Genomic DNA, 18597 nt, shown 5'->3' with positions numbered 1-18597 from the left:
CCATTCTGCAGCTCTCCTGGGAAAAACAGAACCAAGAAGGAAAAGTGGAGAGGAGTGCCAAGAAAATGAGCAAGTGGGGCTCTGGGGTGGGGGGAGCGGGGGCCAGACAAAGAGCCTGACTAGACGCCAAGGTGTCCGCTGCAGGCAGCCCTGCATTTCACACTGCGAGCCAGCCTTTCAGGCTGAGGTGAGCCTCCTGGAAATGCTGCTCACCTGGCCCCTGCCTCCCGCCTCAACCTCCCCTCCTTCCATCGTCCCCACCTCTTTCCATCGTCCCCGCCAGTCCCCTTTATTTCCCCTGCTTGAACAGGCCAGTCCATTCCTGCCCCAGGACCTTTGCACTGGCAGTTCCTGCTGCCGGGAATGCTCTTCTCTCCGATCTGCACGTGATGGGCCCATCTTGTCATCAGATCACACATCACCTCATCCATGGGGTCTTCACTTGACCATCCAACTCAAAGGAGACCCCTGGCACTCTAGCACATCTCTCTGTAGTATTGTCTCTAGGTGGTTTTCTCCTATTTACTTATCTGCCTGCTTGTGCAATTCCTTCCTCTCCTGCCAGAAAGTCGTGACTTTGAGAGCAGAAGCACGTCCGGTGTTCCCCGCTGTCTCCCCAGAGCCACGCGTGGCACAGAACAGGCCCCCAATCCATTCTTGATCATCGATTGAATAAAATATAAAAATGACCTTTCCAAAAAGATAACCCCCGCCTTTTAAAATAGGAATATTAACGGAACACATGGTCCAAAAAAATTAAAAGTCTTAATGGGGAAAAGAAAAGGTTTGCAATGGCTGTTATTGACTATAATATACACACTGGTCCAAATTCCTAGCACATTCTGTGCTCCACTAATGGTTTCCATTATTCTCTCTTAAGCCTTTAAATGATACGTACCTCAAAACTGTGCCATGGAGTCAGTTCTGCACTCATCTTTTGGAAAGAACAACAAAGGCATATTTCTTTCTTGAGATCGAAACCTCAAATGAATTCAGAGAAAGATTTTTTAAAGCTCTAAACAGAAAGGAAAGGAGACTCCGTTTAGTATTCTTTGTATTATTTCTAACAAAGAAATAATAGGATGTAATTTATGACACCATCAGTTTTCTCTAATAATGTGTAGCTGTCTCGCCAGGTACTTTTGTTTAGGCAAATGCAATAATCCATTTCAGCACATTTATTCACTGCGCTTAATGTATTTTGGAGCATCTACCTGGGGAAGGAGTAATTTCTTAATTGGGTAAGTAAAAAAATTATTTTTGGACTGTTAGTAGAAAAAAGAGATATCTACAGGCAACATAAAAATTTTTGTAAAGATTCTGGCTTCAAGTAATTACTATTCCCTAGGATGTGACACTGTAAATACCTGACTGCATGTGTGTGCACAGGAGAACATGCACAAATGTGTAGTATGGTACAGTATATTACGGTAATTGAGATCATTAATAAACTTGAAAACTCTCCCCTTACCAGCATGCCACACTGTCTGGCACACAGAATATGTTTAATAAATGTTGGACTAGTTAATTAACCGCTAAACGAAGAACTACGTGATGACATTTGATTTTGCTTTCTGAAACCTGACCCAGGATTGCAATCTCTGAGTGACAAATTCTAAGTGACTCAGACAAAAGGACATTCAGCACATACTCTGTGGCAGGTGGCACTGGCCCCCTACTTACATCCCGTGACCCTTACCATTTCCATGTATTTCCATGCCTGACGTCCAAACGCCTGCACCTGTACTTCTCGGCTGAGGGCTTTCCTGGTCCCCAAAGTCAACGCCCTGGGAGCAGCCCTCCCTTCTGACTGACCGGCGTTGGTGGGTCAATACATCAGCTCCCTCACCCTCGGGCAGGGTAACTCTGAGGCGCACGTTCTACCCCGTCTCCCAGAGCCCCCGGGGGTGGGGGCCAAGCGCCAGCCGCCCACAGGACTGACCCATCTGGTAGCCCATCTCCCTGCCGCCGTCTCCCTGCCCTCCTGGCACTTCCTGAGACCACATCCCCCAGAAACTACATCAAATCCTTGCTGCGAGATCAGCTTCTGGGGGAACCCAAACCAAGACAGACACGTTTAATTGTTTTACTTCTAACAAAACACTCCTCATGTGATCAAATGTTTGTGCTTGAAATGCAGAGAAAAGCAGCCAATCCATCATCTAACACGTTTCTGTGTGAAATCCAGACTCTGAGCCTCTAACGAGTCTCTCAGTGACCCATATGAAGGGCTCGTCTCTTTCCTAAACGAGCACGGCTTGGTGGCTGTTAACAGAGCACCCCTGTCCTGAGCGAGGCTAACCCACCTCAGAGCCCAAAGCCCCTGTTAATTAGACAAAGGATGTGCAAGCAAAGAAAACGCTTTAATTAAGGCTTCACTGGCAAGCCAGACAGGCCAACTATGGTCTAATCCAAACAAGAACCCTCAGTCTCGTATGGTTCGTCCTAAAATATCCAAGCACTTCCCAACAGTGGCCCAAAGGCACTTTCTCCCCTCGAGCCTAGGCATTGGAAGAGCACTTCTCCTCCAGCTTCTTCTTGTCTGCCTTCGTCTTCTCGATCATGGTCTCCACGATCACAGCAGTCTCTTCGTATGTCTGGATGCTGTCGGTGGAAAACTTCTCAACGGATTCCATCACCTCCACCTTCTCATAGGCCAGCGTCCTGGGAGGGCTTCTCGCTGGCAGGCTGCTTCTCCGAGCTCCAGGCCCGTCGGACTCACCCTGAGTGACCTGAGGCTCTTGAGACTGGGGTGTAGACGGCCCCTCTGGACCAGGCGTGACTGCGGGACAGGGCTCCCCGGCCCCCTCCTCCTCCTTCTGGCCATCCTGTTTCCCCTGGGGGCCCTTCAGTTCTTCGGCATTCATCTCATCCCCCTTGTCTGCAGTGGGCGGGGTAGGGGGGTGTCCATCTTCTTTCCCCTCGGGAGGCCCCTCTCCGTCCTCTAGACCATCTTCTTTCCCCTGGGGAGGCCCCTCTCCGTCCTCCAGACCATCTTCTTTCCCCTGCGGAGGCCCCTCTCCGTCCTCCAGAGGGGGCTCCGGCTGCTGGGGAGAGGGCTCCACGTGGCTGTCAGGACGCACAGAGTCGTCCCCCTTGGTAACCACCACGCCCCCTTTGGCCGGGACGGACAAGGAACAGAAGCCTGGGTCCACGAAATTGGCATCTCCGGAGACCAGCACATACCGCCCCTTGGTGTACAGGTCAGCGGGGGGCTCGGGTTCTTTGGGGCCTTTCACCCTCTCCTTGACCTTCTTGCCTAGTTTTTCAAAGGCTTTGCTTATCTTCCCTCCGTCTGGGACATCCTCCGGAGCCCCGTCCACGGTCGGGGGACTTGCTTCTCCATCCCCTGATTCAACCTTAGATTCACCCTCTTCTTTAAGTACCATCTGCCCTGGCTTCGGGTCTTCAGGACCTCTCAGTGGTGCCTCTTCCAGACTTTCATCTGCTTTGTCTTTCGCTATAATCTCCTTTTTCCTTGGAACGTTCTTGGGGAGGCCTTTTTGTCTTGGTTTTGCTATTGTTATATCCTGCACAGCCCTGGTGAGATCTTTTTTAAAAAAAAAAAAAAAGGACAATGAGGCAAGTATCATCACCAATGAAAGAGGAAGAAAATGTATTTGTTGAAAAATACACTAATTATCTTGGAGCCCCCTGCCTAGCGCTGGGGTGGGGTTTCCTACGTATGATCAAAAGCAACAGGGAAAGATCCCTGGGTCTGAAGCATCCACGGCCCACATTGAGGACCCAGCTCTGCTGGCCACTGTGTGACTTTGGACAAGTCACTCGGCCCCTCTGGGCTTGCAGAGGGGAGGGAGGCGCCCACGGTTCCCATCACACCGGGTACAACGGACTGAGATCCGCGATCCTCCTGCAGTAACACTCTGTGGGAGCAGGGCTCCAGTGCCCACCCAGCCCCCTGCCCCCCGAGTTCACAGGGGACACTGGGATCCACAGAGCAGACAGCGGAAACCCAGTCCACAGGGCACCCTCGCCTCAGGCTTCCCCAAAGGAGCAACGCACGGCTGCCTGGGCCTCTGACGGGCTCGGAATGGCCTCGGCCATGGGGAGTAGCTCCCTTGTCCCGCTCGCAGCCCAGGCCAGGTGAACACAGCCACCCCTTGCTCAGCATCCCCTTCCTCCTGGGCAACAAGAGGCAGTGATGCTCTCAGACTCAGAACAGGAATCCCCCGTGCCCGAGGCCATATGCATTTCCTCAGATCAGCGAAGAGGAAGAACTGAAAGTTTAACACAAAATCTCACCCTGCCTCATCCAGGAGGCTTTCCAGCTTTGCTCACAGTGATTTTTTTTAACTTTTTCATCCCGAAGTCTTCTCCAGCCCCTCCCTTCCTTCGTTAATCAGAGGGCTCAGTTGCACAGAGCAAGGGCCTCCCGTGGGGCTGACCCTCAGCGACACAGCAGAGTGAGCAGGCCGTGAAGCCACGATGGGGGGGACGCAGGGGGGACACGACAAAGCAGGTGGCTGGGAGCAGGTGTGGAGAAGGGCTTACTGGCAGGACCAGCTGCCTAATTTCAGGGCCCGCTAATCAAAACTGTGAAGAACGTCCAGACAGCGACCGCACAGCATCAAGCCCAGCACCCTGAACACAGCCACCCGCCCCTGGAGCTGGCCCTGGGTGTCTGGGGACCCCTGCCCCTGGCAGCAACGTTCTGACTCTGGGACCCCATCTCTGCAAAGCCCTCTGAGCTTTCTGAGACCCCTGGATTTGAAGGCACTATAAGCACAGGCTTCTCTTCTCCCAGGCACTGTTCTGTTCCTTCAGGACTGGGGAGACTGAGCTGTGAGCTGACATCTCACAGGCGCGTGAAACCATCCCCAAAGGACCAAACGTTGAAGGCAGAAGCTGCGCTTGCCCACCAAGCTATTTCTGCTCAGTTTTGAATGGGAGAGAGAACTGAGCAAAAATTGAGCATCTACTCTGCTCCTGACACTAGATCAAGCACCTCTGCATAAAAGAGTTCATTTCACTGGCGGGGGCGGGGCGATGAAGACATACAATTCAGTATTCACTTCTTGCCAAAGTAAATGTTGAGCTGCATTTTTTCTCCCCAGTTAAATGCCTCGTGTTCACGGACGGCCTTCCTGAGGTGGCCTAACCTCCATCCGATTTTCTCCTTGTAAACTTTTTGACTCAGTCACTCAGCACCTGTTGGAGGACATCAGTGAGGGAGAGAAGGGACCTCACATAAAAGCACTGAGTTTCCAGATGGACGGGGAGTATGAATGCTAAGTTTAGGGAGAAAGCCGCTTGATTTTTTCTTTTTCCCAGGACAGAAAGTCACAGAAGCCAGGGTTGGGGACTCACCTTTCCCACCATGTCGAGGGCTGAAGGAGGCTCCGTGGCTCACGGTGTACAGGGTGATCGGAGTTTCAGTGAAGGCGGAGCTCAGCCTGGCAAAAAGAACCAGAAAGAGGGTGGTCTCCAGCTTTAATTCACTGAGCCAAACAGATGGGGGGGGGGGCGGGCAAGAGGGATGCTCTAATGTCCAGCAAAAATGAAAAAGGCTTTCTCCAGATCCAACTGCTCATGAACCACAAACACATCTACACACTGGAGGACAACGGAAAGGAATAATCACCTCTTTGAGCTCAAGTCAAAGCTGTGAAACACACTTGTAAAAAAAATTGTAACTCTTTTGTTCTGGAGTATTTTTTAAATAAGAGAATGGCCAGCCCAGGCTGAAGTATTTAGGGCAACCCAGGTATAATATCTCCAACTGGTTTTTTAAAAAAATAGTTATATATAATCAGAGCGGAAGGATAAAGCAATTGAGACAAAACATAAATAGCTGGTGAATCTAAGAGGATTCGGAATTTCCTTGTTCTGTGCCTGCAACAGTTCTATCAATTTGAAATTATATCAAAATTAAGAGTTATATATAAACCAACAAGAGGGGTATCCAGTTACCTTTTGATGAAGCCCTGCCTCCAAAACAAAAATTTTCACAAGGACGTTTAAATACCCGTTCAAGACTTATTTTTGTATATGTGTGCATGAAGCATTCACTGTGACATAAATATAGAGTTCAGCACAATACGTTGACCAGAACTAGAGAAAACAAAAGAAAGTCTTGCTTTTCCTCCCACACATTAGAGCACTCACAGCCAAGACAGAGCCCCAGCGAGAGGGAAGGAAGTGCTCCTGTGTCTGGATGCTTCTCTTTTAACTCAATCTAAACCCCCCAAAATCAGCAAGACTGAATTGAAGAACCTCAACTTAATAGAGAATCAGAGTCCCTATAGGAGGGGGCTGGCCTCAGTCCGTTCTCTGAATATCTACAGATACAGACATTGATGTAGCCGTAGATGTAGGTGCAGGTGTGGCTATAAATAATGGAGACGTCCTTGTAGATGTGCATGTACGTGATGATGTAGATACAGGTGACTTAGGTATAGATGACGTATAGGTGTAGGTGTAGATTTAGGTGATAAAGATGTAGGTGTAGCTATAGATAATGTAGATATAAGTGTATGTGTAGGTGACACAGATGTAAATGATGTAGCTGTGGATACAGATAATGTAGATGTAGGTGTAGGTGATGTAGATATAAATGTAGGTGATGTAGAGGTAGGTGTAGGTGTAGGTGGAGATGAAGATGCTGTAGGTGTAGCTACAGATGAGGTAGATAATGTAGATGCAGTGTAGATGTACACACATACAGATGATGAGGACATAGATGCAGACGTATGTGTAGGTATAGGTGTAGACATAGGTGATGTAGATGTATTTTTAAAATACATTTATTTATTTATTTATTTATTTTTGGCTGTGTTGGGTCTTTGTTGCTGCGCGTGGCCTTTCTCTAGTTGCGGCAAGCGGGTGCTACTCTTCGTTGTGGTGCGCGGGCTTCTCATTGTGGTGGCTTCTCTTGTTGTGGAGCACAGGCTCTAGGTGCGCGGGCTTCAGTAGTTGTGGCATGCGGGCTCAGTAGTTGTGGCTCATGGGCTTAGTTGCTCCGTGGCATGTGGGATCTTCCCAGACCAGGGATCGAACCCATGTCCCCTGCTTTGGCAGGCGGATTCTTAACCACTGTGCCACCAGGGAAGTCCCGATATAGATGTATTAATACATCTAGAAAATGGACAGTAGACGATGCAGGTGCATCTGTGAATGATGATGAGATGGAGACAGAGATCTACTTCCCAGTGGAGTTCAAGTCAAAGTTCCATTACGTGGAGGAGACCAGACGGCCTGTCGACAGCCACATTACTGACCCAACCAGGCTGTCAGAGCCACGATGGCGGCAGCAGTAATAACACCGACACTGAGCACTGGTTGAGCTCCAGGTACCGGGCAGGCCCCTCACCTGCAGCATCTTAATAACCACGCCTGATCGTCCTCTGTGTTAAGACACTCATGTCCCCAGAGGCCTGTGAGCTGAAGGGAGCCTTCTCCGTGGGGGCTTTCTGACCCCCTGCTTGACATTCAAACACTTCCCCCGTCACCCCCGCCTCCTCTCCCCTCTCCCTGCTGCGATTCACTCCAGAGCACAGGTCACAGGCCACACGCCCTCTGCTACAGACCCACTCATCCTGTCTCCCGGACTAATATTCAAGCTCTGTGAGGTCACGGATTTGGGGGTTCCCTTCCTGGCCACATCCCCACTGCCTAGCACAGGAACACAGGAAACAGTCAGCAAAGATCTGTGGAACAAGTAAGTGGCCAGCCAGAGAGGTGGGCGCTGTGCCCGCGGGCTCTGCCCATCCCTGACCCCACCTGTTGCCTTCGTTCTCGATGATCCGGTGATACCGGTCCAGCTCGTTCCGCAGGGTCTGCTGGGCGACCACCAGCTGCCGGCAGTCATAGGACGACCTCTCCAGGCTCCTCTCGGCCTCCTCAATCTCCTTCCGCAGGGTGTCAATCTGCTCGTTGTAGAGCTGAATCTCTTCATCGTAACACTCGTGGGCATCTTTGATGGCTTGTTCTAGGGCCGCCGTCTGTGGGCAAAGACACAGCTGTAAGGAAACCCAGCCCGCCCTCTCCCTTAAGACACAGACCCGGCAGGGAGACCCTGGACGCGGCATATCCAGTTTTATTTGTTCTGTGGGTTTGTTTCTCTGTTTCTCTGTCAGCAGAGAATCCTTAAGCCACAGAGGGATGTGAACCCCTTCTCCTTACGCTGGCATCAGCACCCTCGGAGATCTGCCCTAGCGGAGCCTCCACCCCGCAAAGGCAGTGGGAAGATGACAACCCCAGAAACTGAAACGAAAACTGCCGTCCATGGAATAAAATGGACAACTCAGACAGCGTACATTCTTCATAATTTACTGAGTTAGCATAAATCTGACAGCTGAAAAATTAGTAAAAAGAAGAACATGTACTAAATAGATAAGATGCTATTTTTACTGAAATAATTAAGGGAGGAAGTTTCCTTGATCTTATTCAATCACTACGGCACTTTAATTTTCTCCTGATTTCTGATCAGTAGAGTTACATATATGTTTTGGTAGCTAAAGGGTGTGTGTGTGTCTGTGCACACTCGCACATGTGTATAAATAAAATTACTTCAGGGAAACACTATTTACATATTAATGCAGGACAAATCAAAATTAAGGTGGGAAAATAAAAAGAGGTGGCCTCGTAGTCACAGTAAGAGCTGTGACAACCCCTAAAGGGCCGCAGCGTATTGATTTACAAGCTTAGCACAACCTCATTTTCCCAAAGAGAAGAGATCTAACAGGCATGGCCGGTTCTCAAAAGCAAAATAGAACAAGCAAACCAAACCCACTTCTCCTGGAAGAGAGCTTCTCAAACTTCATTGTGGATCTGAACCCCCCAAGGATATTGTTAAGCTCAGATTCTGACTCAGCAGGTCCGGTGGCGCCGGAGGGGCTGCATTTCTTTTCCTTTTTTTTTTCTTAAAGGATAGTTACTTCTTTTTTTTTCTTTTGGCTGCGTTGGGTCTTTGTTGCTGCGTGGGGGCTTTCTCTAATTGCGGCGAGCGGGGACTACTCTTCCTTGCGGTGCACAGGCTTCTCATTGCGGTGGCTTCTCTTCTTGCAGAGCACAGGTTCTAGGCGCCTGGGCTTTGGTAGTTGTGGCTCACGGGCTCAGTAGTTGTGCCACACGGGCTCAGTAGTTGTGGCTCGCGGGCTCTAGAACGCAGGCTCAGTAGTTGTGGCACACGGGCTTAGTTGCTCTGCGGCATGCGGGATCTTCCCGGACCAGGGCTCGAACCCGTATCCCTTGCATCAGCAGGCGGATTCTTAACCACTGAACCACCAGGGAAGCCCGGGGGCTGCATTTCTAAGCGGCTCTCACTCGATGCCCATGGCTCTGGTCTCCGGGTCACACTTTTTGAGTCACGGGGGACTAGACAGGTATCTGAATCCAACCTCACGTATGTCCACCACAGGACGCCTCACACATGCAGCTAAACGAGCACATTGGACATGTAGATGGTGATTATTCCTGCGACAGCCTGATTCCTCACTTTATGTACAGATGTGGCCGTGGAACAGTGACGTCCCTAGTGAGGACACTGGCAGACTCAGCTGACAAAGGTTGTCAGGAATGGATCTGTTGCATCAGGAAGGGGGGAAGGAAGGGAAGGAGGGAGGAAGGGGGGCAGGGAGGGAGGGAAGAAGGGAGGAAGGAAGGGAGGAAGGAAGGAACAGAGGGAGAGGTACATGCACTAGACACTCTGGGAAGCCGTCCACTGGCCTGTGTTGTCCCCATGTCTGATGACTGTCCCATCTCACACGTAGGAAGTGTCCGGGCAGCAGTGTGACCACACTCCCCTGACCAGAGCCGCAGAACCAGGACTCAGGCTGGCCTGTCACGTGCTTCCTCCCCGGGCATCTGGGAAGGGATCTCAGGAATAGCGGTGACTTGGTGGCAGGTTCTAGACTCACTGGGACACGTAAGCCCAGGGTCTGAGGCTGCCACCCTGGAGCAACAATCTTTCGTAAAGTGCGTGGAGAAACTGAGAAAGGCAATTCTTCAGAAAGACAGAGACATGAAGCCAAAAGGCAAAGGCAACAGAGATGAGAGAGCTGGCGAAAGAGAGAAAAGAGGGAATCGGGGAGAGTGAGCGGCTCCCGCTGCCCGCCCTGTTCCCAAACGTCATCAGCCCCTTTACATCTTGCTCGTTTGGGGGAAAATATCTTCACAGTCGAGAAAGCTGGAGACACCACCCCAGGTGACGCAAGTCGCACCCCCAGTACAAAGACACAGCCACATGGTGCACCTGGTGAGAGGCATGGAGGACCCATCACTTCTGTCGTGTTCCTGCCGCAAACGCAGAGCCTCAGCTCAGCCCCGAGAAAGCATCAGGGAAGCCCAGATGGGGGGACGTCCCACAGGAGGACTGGCCATCAAGGTCATGAGAAACAGAGACAGGCAGGAACTGTCCCAGACTGGAGGGGGCTGAGGAGACAGGACAGCTGAATGCAAGCAGGATCCAGGACCAGAAAACACGTGAGCAGGGTAACAGGTGAGATTTCAGGCAAATCTGTTACCAGGATGGTGTGCTCGACAATGTCCTGGTTCCAACCTTGGTGCTGCGCTATTAAGAGGTTGACTTTGAGGGAACTGGGTGGAGAGTACGGGAAACCTCTGGGCTATTTTTGCAGCTTCTTAGAAGTCTAAAATTATTTCAAAATAAACCAAGCGAGTTTGACCAGGTTTCTGTTCCTCATTAAAAATTATCTCCATTCAAACAGTCTCCTGGGATGTCAAATACCAAGGCACAGCCTCTGATTCTTGGTGTGGCTGGTGTGGCCACAGGCTCTTACCCACACCGGCGTTCACACACTCTAGGAAATGCTTCCATGAAGTAAGGAATTCAAAGGACCCCTTTGAGGCTCAAATCTCAGAGACAAGAAGCCATCCGGAGTGGATGAATCCCCACGTAAGCCTTTCCACTTCCACGGAGCAGTCCTGAGAACGAAGCCTGCGGGTCACAGGCTGGCATGGCTGGAGTCCAGCGATCCCAGTGTCAACCGGGCAGCAGGAGGGCATGAAAGCTGATCACAACTGCCTTCCATCAAAGCTTAGCTTTCTCCCACGTGAGCAGGAAAGGGCTGTGCCCGCAGCACCTGGTGTTATAGCTCAATAATTTAAACCATTCATCAGAAGGCGGGGTGTTCAGGAAAACCAATAAAAGCCCCACTTTCAGCAGCTCAAAGGAGGCTAACGCAACGTCTCTGATGGGAGTGATCTCGGCACGGGCTTCAGACGCCGTCCAGCCCCAGCCTGATTGTGGGAGAAAGAAACCCTGGTTCCAGGAGCCACAGTACAGAGGGGGAGGCGGCTCGGCCACAGGAACAAGTCCAAGGTGTCACAGAGCCCACGGAGAGGCCCAGGGTGCTGGGGACATCACGGAAGTCTTCCAGGAGGAGGTGGGGCCGGTCCAGGTGCTGCACAAGCAAAGCCACTCGCAGAGAGAGAAGTGAGGAGCAGAGGCGCCGGTGCCAGGATCCGCAGGAGGAGTCCAGAGGGGAGAGGGGGAGAGAGCAGCCCACAGACAGCCCTGGCGGCTGGAAAGAGGCAGGTGGAAGGTGTGGGCCTCTAGGCAGCCGGAACTTCATCTTGAGCTAGGTGACTGTGTGTCTCCGCTTGGACCGCTTAGATCCGGGTGACAGCCATCTCCCCACCGGGCTTGGGCGGCCGGAGCAGGAGCCAGGCCAGGCTCTGCTCAGTGTTCCCCGGACCTCGCGTGGGGCTGGCCAGAAACGGCTGAAAGATAAGTGTTTCAGCACAGCTGCAGGGCTTGCCTCTACACAGCATGGTCCTCAGGGACCCGGGCCAGTGCCTCACAGTGAGCCCATCTGGAGAGGTGACCTCCTGCCTCAGTCCCTTTAGGCACTCAGACTCCTTTGGATCCAAGGTCATTTCAAAAAGGAAAAAGAAATCAAGTGTCCTTCACCGATTACACGCTGTCTTACCAAAACCTACCACCAGGTGGTGCTAAGGGACTTTAACGAGAAATGACACCAGGGAGGCGTATACTTTCCCAATAATCTGACTTTTTTCACTTTCCTGTCACAGAAACTCTCAGCAGATGCAATTTAGAGAACCAGAACGCCTGTCCCTTCTCGTCCGCCTGGAAGAAGTGCCACCCCCAGGGGTCTCGTGTGTGGTCCACATTCAGCTCCAATCGTGGGTGCGGTCCTGGGCAACCTGTGGACCAACGTCCTCAAACTTGAGCCTGCGGAGGCAACTGGAGGGCTTGTTAAACGAGATGCTGGGCCCGCTCCGGAGTTCCTGGTTCCGTGGGCCTGGGACGGGCCCGTGAACGAGCATTTCTGACAAGCCCCCAGGTGATGCTGACGCTGGTGCTGCTGGTTCCGGGACCTCCCCCTGAGGACCCTGTGATGGAGGGTTCCAGAAGCATCAGATGCCCTAACCATAGGCAGAACCAGCTGCCACAGCCCTGCCGGCTGGAGCCCTCAGGCTGCAAGGAGCTCCCCCTCCCCTGGCCCCCACCATGTCCCCAGTCATGGCCCTGGCCCCGCTGAGGGGCTAGGCTGACAAGTCTCCCCTGGAACGCTCAGCTCAGCTACTCCACTGGGAAGTCACGACAGCCTTTTAAAATCAGCAAAAAGCCAGCTGTGAACATCTCGTGAATAAGGCTATGGAGGCCCCGAGCCAGGAACCCGGGTGCCCGAGATGTAGAATATTCTGGCCCAACGTGGGACCCACCCCTACATCAATGTTCTCAAAGTGTGGTTCCTGGCCCAGCAGCAGCATCTGGAATTTAGAAATAAAAATTCTTGGGCCACGCCCCAGACCCACTGCGTCAGAAGCTCTCAGGTGGGTCCTGCCACGTGCATGTTTTGATTCAAGATAATTAGGCAGATTTTCGGCCCCCATGACCTTTGCCTCTTAGCTGTATGCCCATGAATATATTACGTTACTCGGCAAAGGGACTTCTTACTCAGCTGACCTTAAAAAACAGGGAGATTATTCTAGATTATTCCTAATTCCACGGGCCCTTAAGAGCAGAAATCAGGGAGATTAGATGCACGAGAAAGATTTGAAGCACCACTGCTGTCCTTGAAGATGGAGGGGCCACATGCCAAGGAAGGTGGACGGCGTCTGGAGTAAATCCTGGCCGACAGCCAGCAAAGAAATAGGGTCCTTGGTCCCAGCGGCACACAGAAGGGAATTCTGCCAATGACAGGAACGGGACAGGAAGCAAATTCGGCCCATCCCCCAACAAGAACCTCCAGATACGGGGGACCCAGGCCGACCGACACCTTCATTTCAGGGCTGTGAGCCCCAGAGCAGAGAAACCAGCCAAGCCTGCCCCGACTTCTAACGTGCAGAACTGTAAGATCACAAGGAAGTGCTGTTTTAGGCCCTGACCTTTGTGAAAATTTATTATGGCCACAAGAGAAAACTAATATGACTCATGTTTCATCAGACCCCCTGCTAGGTTTTATTTATTATAAGCACATATATTATTATAGAGGAAATGCTTTGGCAATATTTTGATAACTAATTCGGCAGATAATATTTTGTTTCAATATAATTGGTTTCTTTTTAATTCTATGTACTTTATTTTATGCCTTTAACATTTTTCTTTTTTTTTTTATGGAAAATGTCAATATCTTATTTTACTATTATTAATGTTAAGTATGTGATGCCAAAGAAATGAAGGTAATTTTACAAACTCAGAATTTTGGCAAATACATGAAATTTCCGTTTTATTACAGTTTTATAGCACATTAGTTCAAATGCATTTCTCTACAACTACTCCAAGAGAGCTCCTCTGGAATTATTTCAGTCATCCTTAATATGTGACTTTACCAAAGACTTTGAATGTAAAATAAACATATAAAATTTCAAATTAGTAACTTTTAATTATGAATGGGATAAGAAATAAAGTCATCAGATGATGGCTGGGGCTATTAATTTCCAACAAGACACTTTGTTGAAATGTTTCTTCTGATACCCCAGGTATAAATGAGAACCTTCAAAAAACAAGGGCAGAACCAAAGTACAATAAAGAAGCCTCTTTAGCTTACGCCTCCCATAGTCCTAAACCTCTGACAGAAGCTATATGCCTTTAACATTTTTCTGAGAAAGGGTCCAGGGGCTTCACCAGACTGCTGGGCAGGGGACTGGGGCGGGGGGTACGGCACAGAAGAGACAGTGAAACCCCACCAGTTAGAGAGACAACGACCTCAAAGTTAGACAAGCCAGTCTTTGTGCAGCAGCTACGGGTGGGGACAGGCGGCCAAGCAGAGAGCTTTATCTCATATTCTCAGAAACTAGGCTAATCCTTTACGAAACGTCTTAATTTTATAGTCAATAAATGCACATGTGTCCACAGACAGACAAGCATTCTTTTCGCCCTGGAACCGGACTTCACCGGTTGATGTGCCCACCACATCAGGCTGGGCTCCCTCATCTCCTGAGAAGGAGACTGGGCTCCTTCTCAGTCTCTCGGGCAGAGGTTTTCCATCTTATCGCCGCGGCCACTGGAAGAGCCACATTTTACATCACAAACCATAGACATCATACAAAGATATAAGTACGTGTGTGTATTTGCACAAATCTATATACTTAAACACACATACAGATATATTTAAAACAAAGGTTTCACAAAATAAGTCCTGCCTCTACTCGCCATGCACCCTGTCATTTCCCCTTCGGTCTTAGGCTAGTGTCGTGAATTCTTTCTTTTCTCAAGCCAGTCGATTCTGCTGAGTTCATTTTACAACCCAGTAATGAGTTGTAAATGGTGGTTTGGAAAACACTGGTGTCTAGAACCGTGACTGGGTGTGCATCCACTTCTCCAAACACTCATTCACACACACATGTACACACACATACACGCATACACTTACATACACACATATAGACGTACACAAGACACATGTATACACATACACGCACATATGTACACATATAAAAACATGCACACATATTACACACACGTACACACACAGTTACATACACACATTTTACACACACACATACACGCATACACTTACATACACACATATATACTAACGCACAAATATATACACACATACACACATACACATACATATACACATACATTTACATACAGACATATACACACATATACATACACACACGTGCACACACGCACACATATAAAAACGTGCACACACATGAAACACACACACACCCTGACCCTCCCTCCATCCTCTCAGGGCCTCAGAGGAAACCACACACTCACCAAGTCACCAAAACGGTGCGTCTGGTCCCCAAGCTGCGGTTTGTCACAAGAGCAGGACGCGTTTTAAGGGCAGGACTCGTTTTCCTGAGCTGGGGTCTTTGCCTTGGGGGACCATCCCCAGGCCCCCGTTTGCTCTCCGTGGCCCCTGAGTTGCTGCACAGGGAGGGGACGGGTGGTGCGTGGGGCAGGAATCAGGATTCTGGACTCAAGTCCTGAGATCTGGAGGACACCGTGTACCCACCAAAAGCACCACATCTCATGTGGCTTCTGCAGGGTTTGATCTTGTCAGGCATTGGTGGGATAGAGACAAAGTAACATATAGCCTTTAATGGTCTAGGTTTTCTAGAGGGGCAGATTTTTAAAAAATTTTTGTTCTCTTGTCCCTTATGTGTACTTGTCAAACCGAACGTCAATTTACTTTTGGATCTGGGAAAAATGGTTACACAGCGTAAGAAGCGTATTCTAACCCAACGTCCCCATCAGAATGGCCCGGTGTACAGTAACGAGAGAAAGAGAACGAGGAATCACAGGGTTGGCGGGGGTGGGGTGACCCACGAAGCTCGTTAACCACGAAGGAAGGCCACAGAGACAGGACTGAGCTTTCCTGCCGAGTTTGCAAAAAGCTTTTCTGCTCATTTGCAAACTAAGCTTCACCAAAAAAGGAAAAGGGGTGGGGTGGAAATGCAAAGTTTCCGCTAACAAATCCTGAGCAGGAGCAAATCCCAACACAACCACTCTCTCCCAGGTTGCAGTCAAATTCCAAAGGAGAGAGTTTAGGTCACGAGAAGAGAAACAGGAAGCACAGATTCGCGCGAGCGTAGGGTAAAAACCCCAACGTATGCCCGTTTCTTATTTTCAAAAACAAGGTTAAACTGGGCAAAACAGATCGGTTATGCAGGAGTGGGGATAGCTTACCCTCGGTGGGGGAGGGGCAGCGACTCAAAGGGGGCCTGTGGGGGACCTCCGGGGGCCACGAATTAGTGGGACCCACTGCCCCCCTTGGCCCAGGGCTTTTCCAGTCTGGGCAGGAAGGCATCCCGGGAAGTGGACAGCTGGTCACCCCACTGGGGATGCTGTTTGCGGCTCTGAGGGCTGAGGACACAGGTGTGTTGAGTTTGTAGAATTCACAGCACTAGATGCACGCGTGCACACCTCTGCAGGCACGTGACACCTGAATGAGAGGAGCAGACAGGAGGGGCGGGCATACCTGGGCCTGCAGCTCGGCTCTCTGGGCCTGCAGGAGGCAGAGCACCTCTTGGCCGTCCTCCAGCTGGCTCTGCAGGGCGGCCACCTCCCTTTCCGTCAGGAGCTTCGCCTGCACAAAGAAGCCAGACTCAGCATGCTCACACTCGGAGGAGAGGGGCCGCTGTGTTCTGTATGTTTACGTCCCCCCAAGTTCACAGGCCGAGGCCCTAACCCCCAATGCATGGCATCTGGAGGTGGGACCTTTGGCAGGAGGGTTGGTTTAGATGAGGTCATGAGGGTGGGGCCCCCATGATGGGATTAGTGTCCTTATTAGGAGAGGACGAGACACCAGGGCCCCCTCCTCCATGTGGGCAGCAAGGAAAGGACAGGGAGAGGGTGGCGTCTACCAGCCGGGATGGGGTTCTCCCCAGGGACCAAATCTGCCAGCCCCCTGACCTTGGACTTCCAGCCTCCAGAACTGTAAGCAATAAGTGTCTGTTGGTTGAGCCACCTGGTCTATGGTATTTTGTCACAGCAGCCAAGCTGACTCAGGCGGGCCCACCGTGGCCACTCACTGCCTTTTTGCTTTGTTTTCTAAGTCTGAGCCCTGAGCCAGAGCCACCAACTGTGCTGAGCCATCCCCATGGCACACAGCAGGGGCCATGGCGACAGGGGAAGCCTGGTCGGTGCTCCGGGTATGTTCCAGAAGGAGGTCCACCCTCAACCTCTCCACACTCTGCAGAGCAGCTGCCCTTTTCCCACCAGCCTCTCCACATTATTCAGAAACATCCAAACCCCTTCCTGAGAGCCTGGCCTCTCTAGAGCAGCGCCTTCTGACATGGAGACCCCCCCCAACCCACTGGGCAGAGTCACAGCCCAGCACGTTCACGGCCACCCGCAGAAGGTGCCCCTGCTCTGCAGCCGCCTGCAAAGTGGCCAGAGCAATGAGACACAGAGAAAGTGAGAGCGAGGGAGGAGGAGCGGGCCTGGGGAGAGAGCTGCCGAAGGATGGTGTGTTTATTTCGGAGTCTCTCAGTGGAGACGTGCATTCTCTCCGTCTCTCTGTGTGTCTCTCTCTCCCTGTGTCTGTCAGTCTGTTTCTCTCTCTGTCTCTGTCCTCCCTGCTTCTCTGTGCCTCGGCTCCCGCCTCCCTGCCCCAAAGACACAGACATGGGGACAGCTGGGAGCAGAGGGGACTCACGTCCTGGGTACCACTACATGGAGGATGTGCAAACATGCCCACCGAGACCTGCAGCCTCAGCACGGACGCAGACACAGTGCAAATCCCTCACCCACCTCCCCGCCAGGGCCCGGCCTGCTTGTCTGGCCCCGCCTCTCCTCACCACCCAGCTCCTACTTATACTACATCCTCCCCATGCCCACCCACAGGTGCCCTCACAGTGCCTCGCGCACAGGAGGCCCTTGGATACTTACTGTAGAGGAAGGAAGACAGCCGGCAGCTGTCAGCTGGAAGCCGGCACTACCCAACCCACCCAGCATGATGCTCCCTCCTTATAAACTTACAGACGATGCCACCTCAACATCCGAAGATGTCACTCTGGGATCCCAGGGGAACAAGACAGAAACAAGACCGGCTCTGCAACTGTGTCTGAGCTCAGACCAAGCGACCACCGTGTAACCACAGAAATGACCACTACCTCAAGTGGTGATGCTTAGTTACCAAGCACGGCCTTAGCCTCACCCCATACCTCGGCCTCCAAGGTACAGACTCGGGGGATATTCAGCCATAAGACCAGCCCCCCACCCCCTGAGAGCACCCAGGCCAGCGCAGGCCCCCATCCACGGCGTACACCCTCCCCTCCTGTGGGGAATAATAAACCCAGCTTGATTTGACCACAGGGGTGGCCCCAGGGACCTCTGGCTACGGGACACTGACTTTATGCTTTATGGACACATTAACCCCGCGCTCCTAGGAAGCAATGCTAATCATATCCTTTGTGCAAACTCAACTGGCATTTTCTAGGACAGTAACAAGAGTCAAAGGAGCAAACCTGAAAGCAACCACCTAGCTCGTAGGTAGAATTTTTCAGCTGAGATTAATAAAGAATGTGATTCTTTCTAAATCTGCTTTTTAACGTGCACACGAATCCCTGAGCATCTTGCTAAAATGCAGATTCTGACACAGTGGGTCTGCTGGGGGTCGGGCTGCAGATGCTGCATTTGTCTCAAGCTCCTGGGCAATGATGCTGAGTGTCTCTGATGATCACTGA

General features: G+C 51.2%; 1 protein-coding gene across 3 annotated transcripts in view; it reads right to left on the bottom strand.

Moving 5' to 3' along the window:
* Positions 1-2367: 2367 nt before the first annotated feature.
* The window catches only part of BFSP1 (beaded filament structural protein 1), a 66452-nt gene continuing 50222 nt past the window's right edge, over positions 2368-18597 (bottom strand). For all 3 annotated transcript variants that reach the window (XM_068525080.1, XM_068525079.1, XM_068525081.1), the window contains 4 exons: positions 16389-16496; positions 7741-7961; positions 5329-5414; positions 2368-3550 (listed from right to left, as the gene is read on the bottom strand). In XM_068525080.1, the coding sequence (XP_068381181.1) occupies positions 2502-3550; positions 5329-5414; positions 7741-7961; positions 16389-16496 (1464 nt within the window). In that variant the 3' untranslated portion in view covers positions 2368-2501. The remainder of the gene's footprint in view (positions 3551-5328; positions 5415-7740; positions 7962-16388; positions 16497-18597) is intronic.

This window comes from Eschrichtius robustus, chromosome 16, assembly GCF_028021215.1.
Source record: "Eschrichtius robustus isolate mEscRob2 chromosome 16, mEscRob2.pri, whole genome shotgun sequence".
In the NCBI taxonomy this organism is placed as follows: Eukaryota; Metazoa; Chordata; class Mammalia; order Artiodactyla; family Eschrichtiidae; genus Eschrichtius; species Eschrichtius robustus.
The sequence above is the reverse complement of the archived record's forward strand: the minus strand, read 5'-3'. Positions and strand labels throughout refer to the sequence as shown.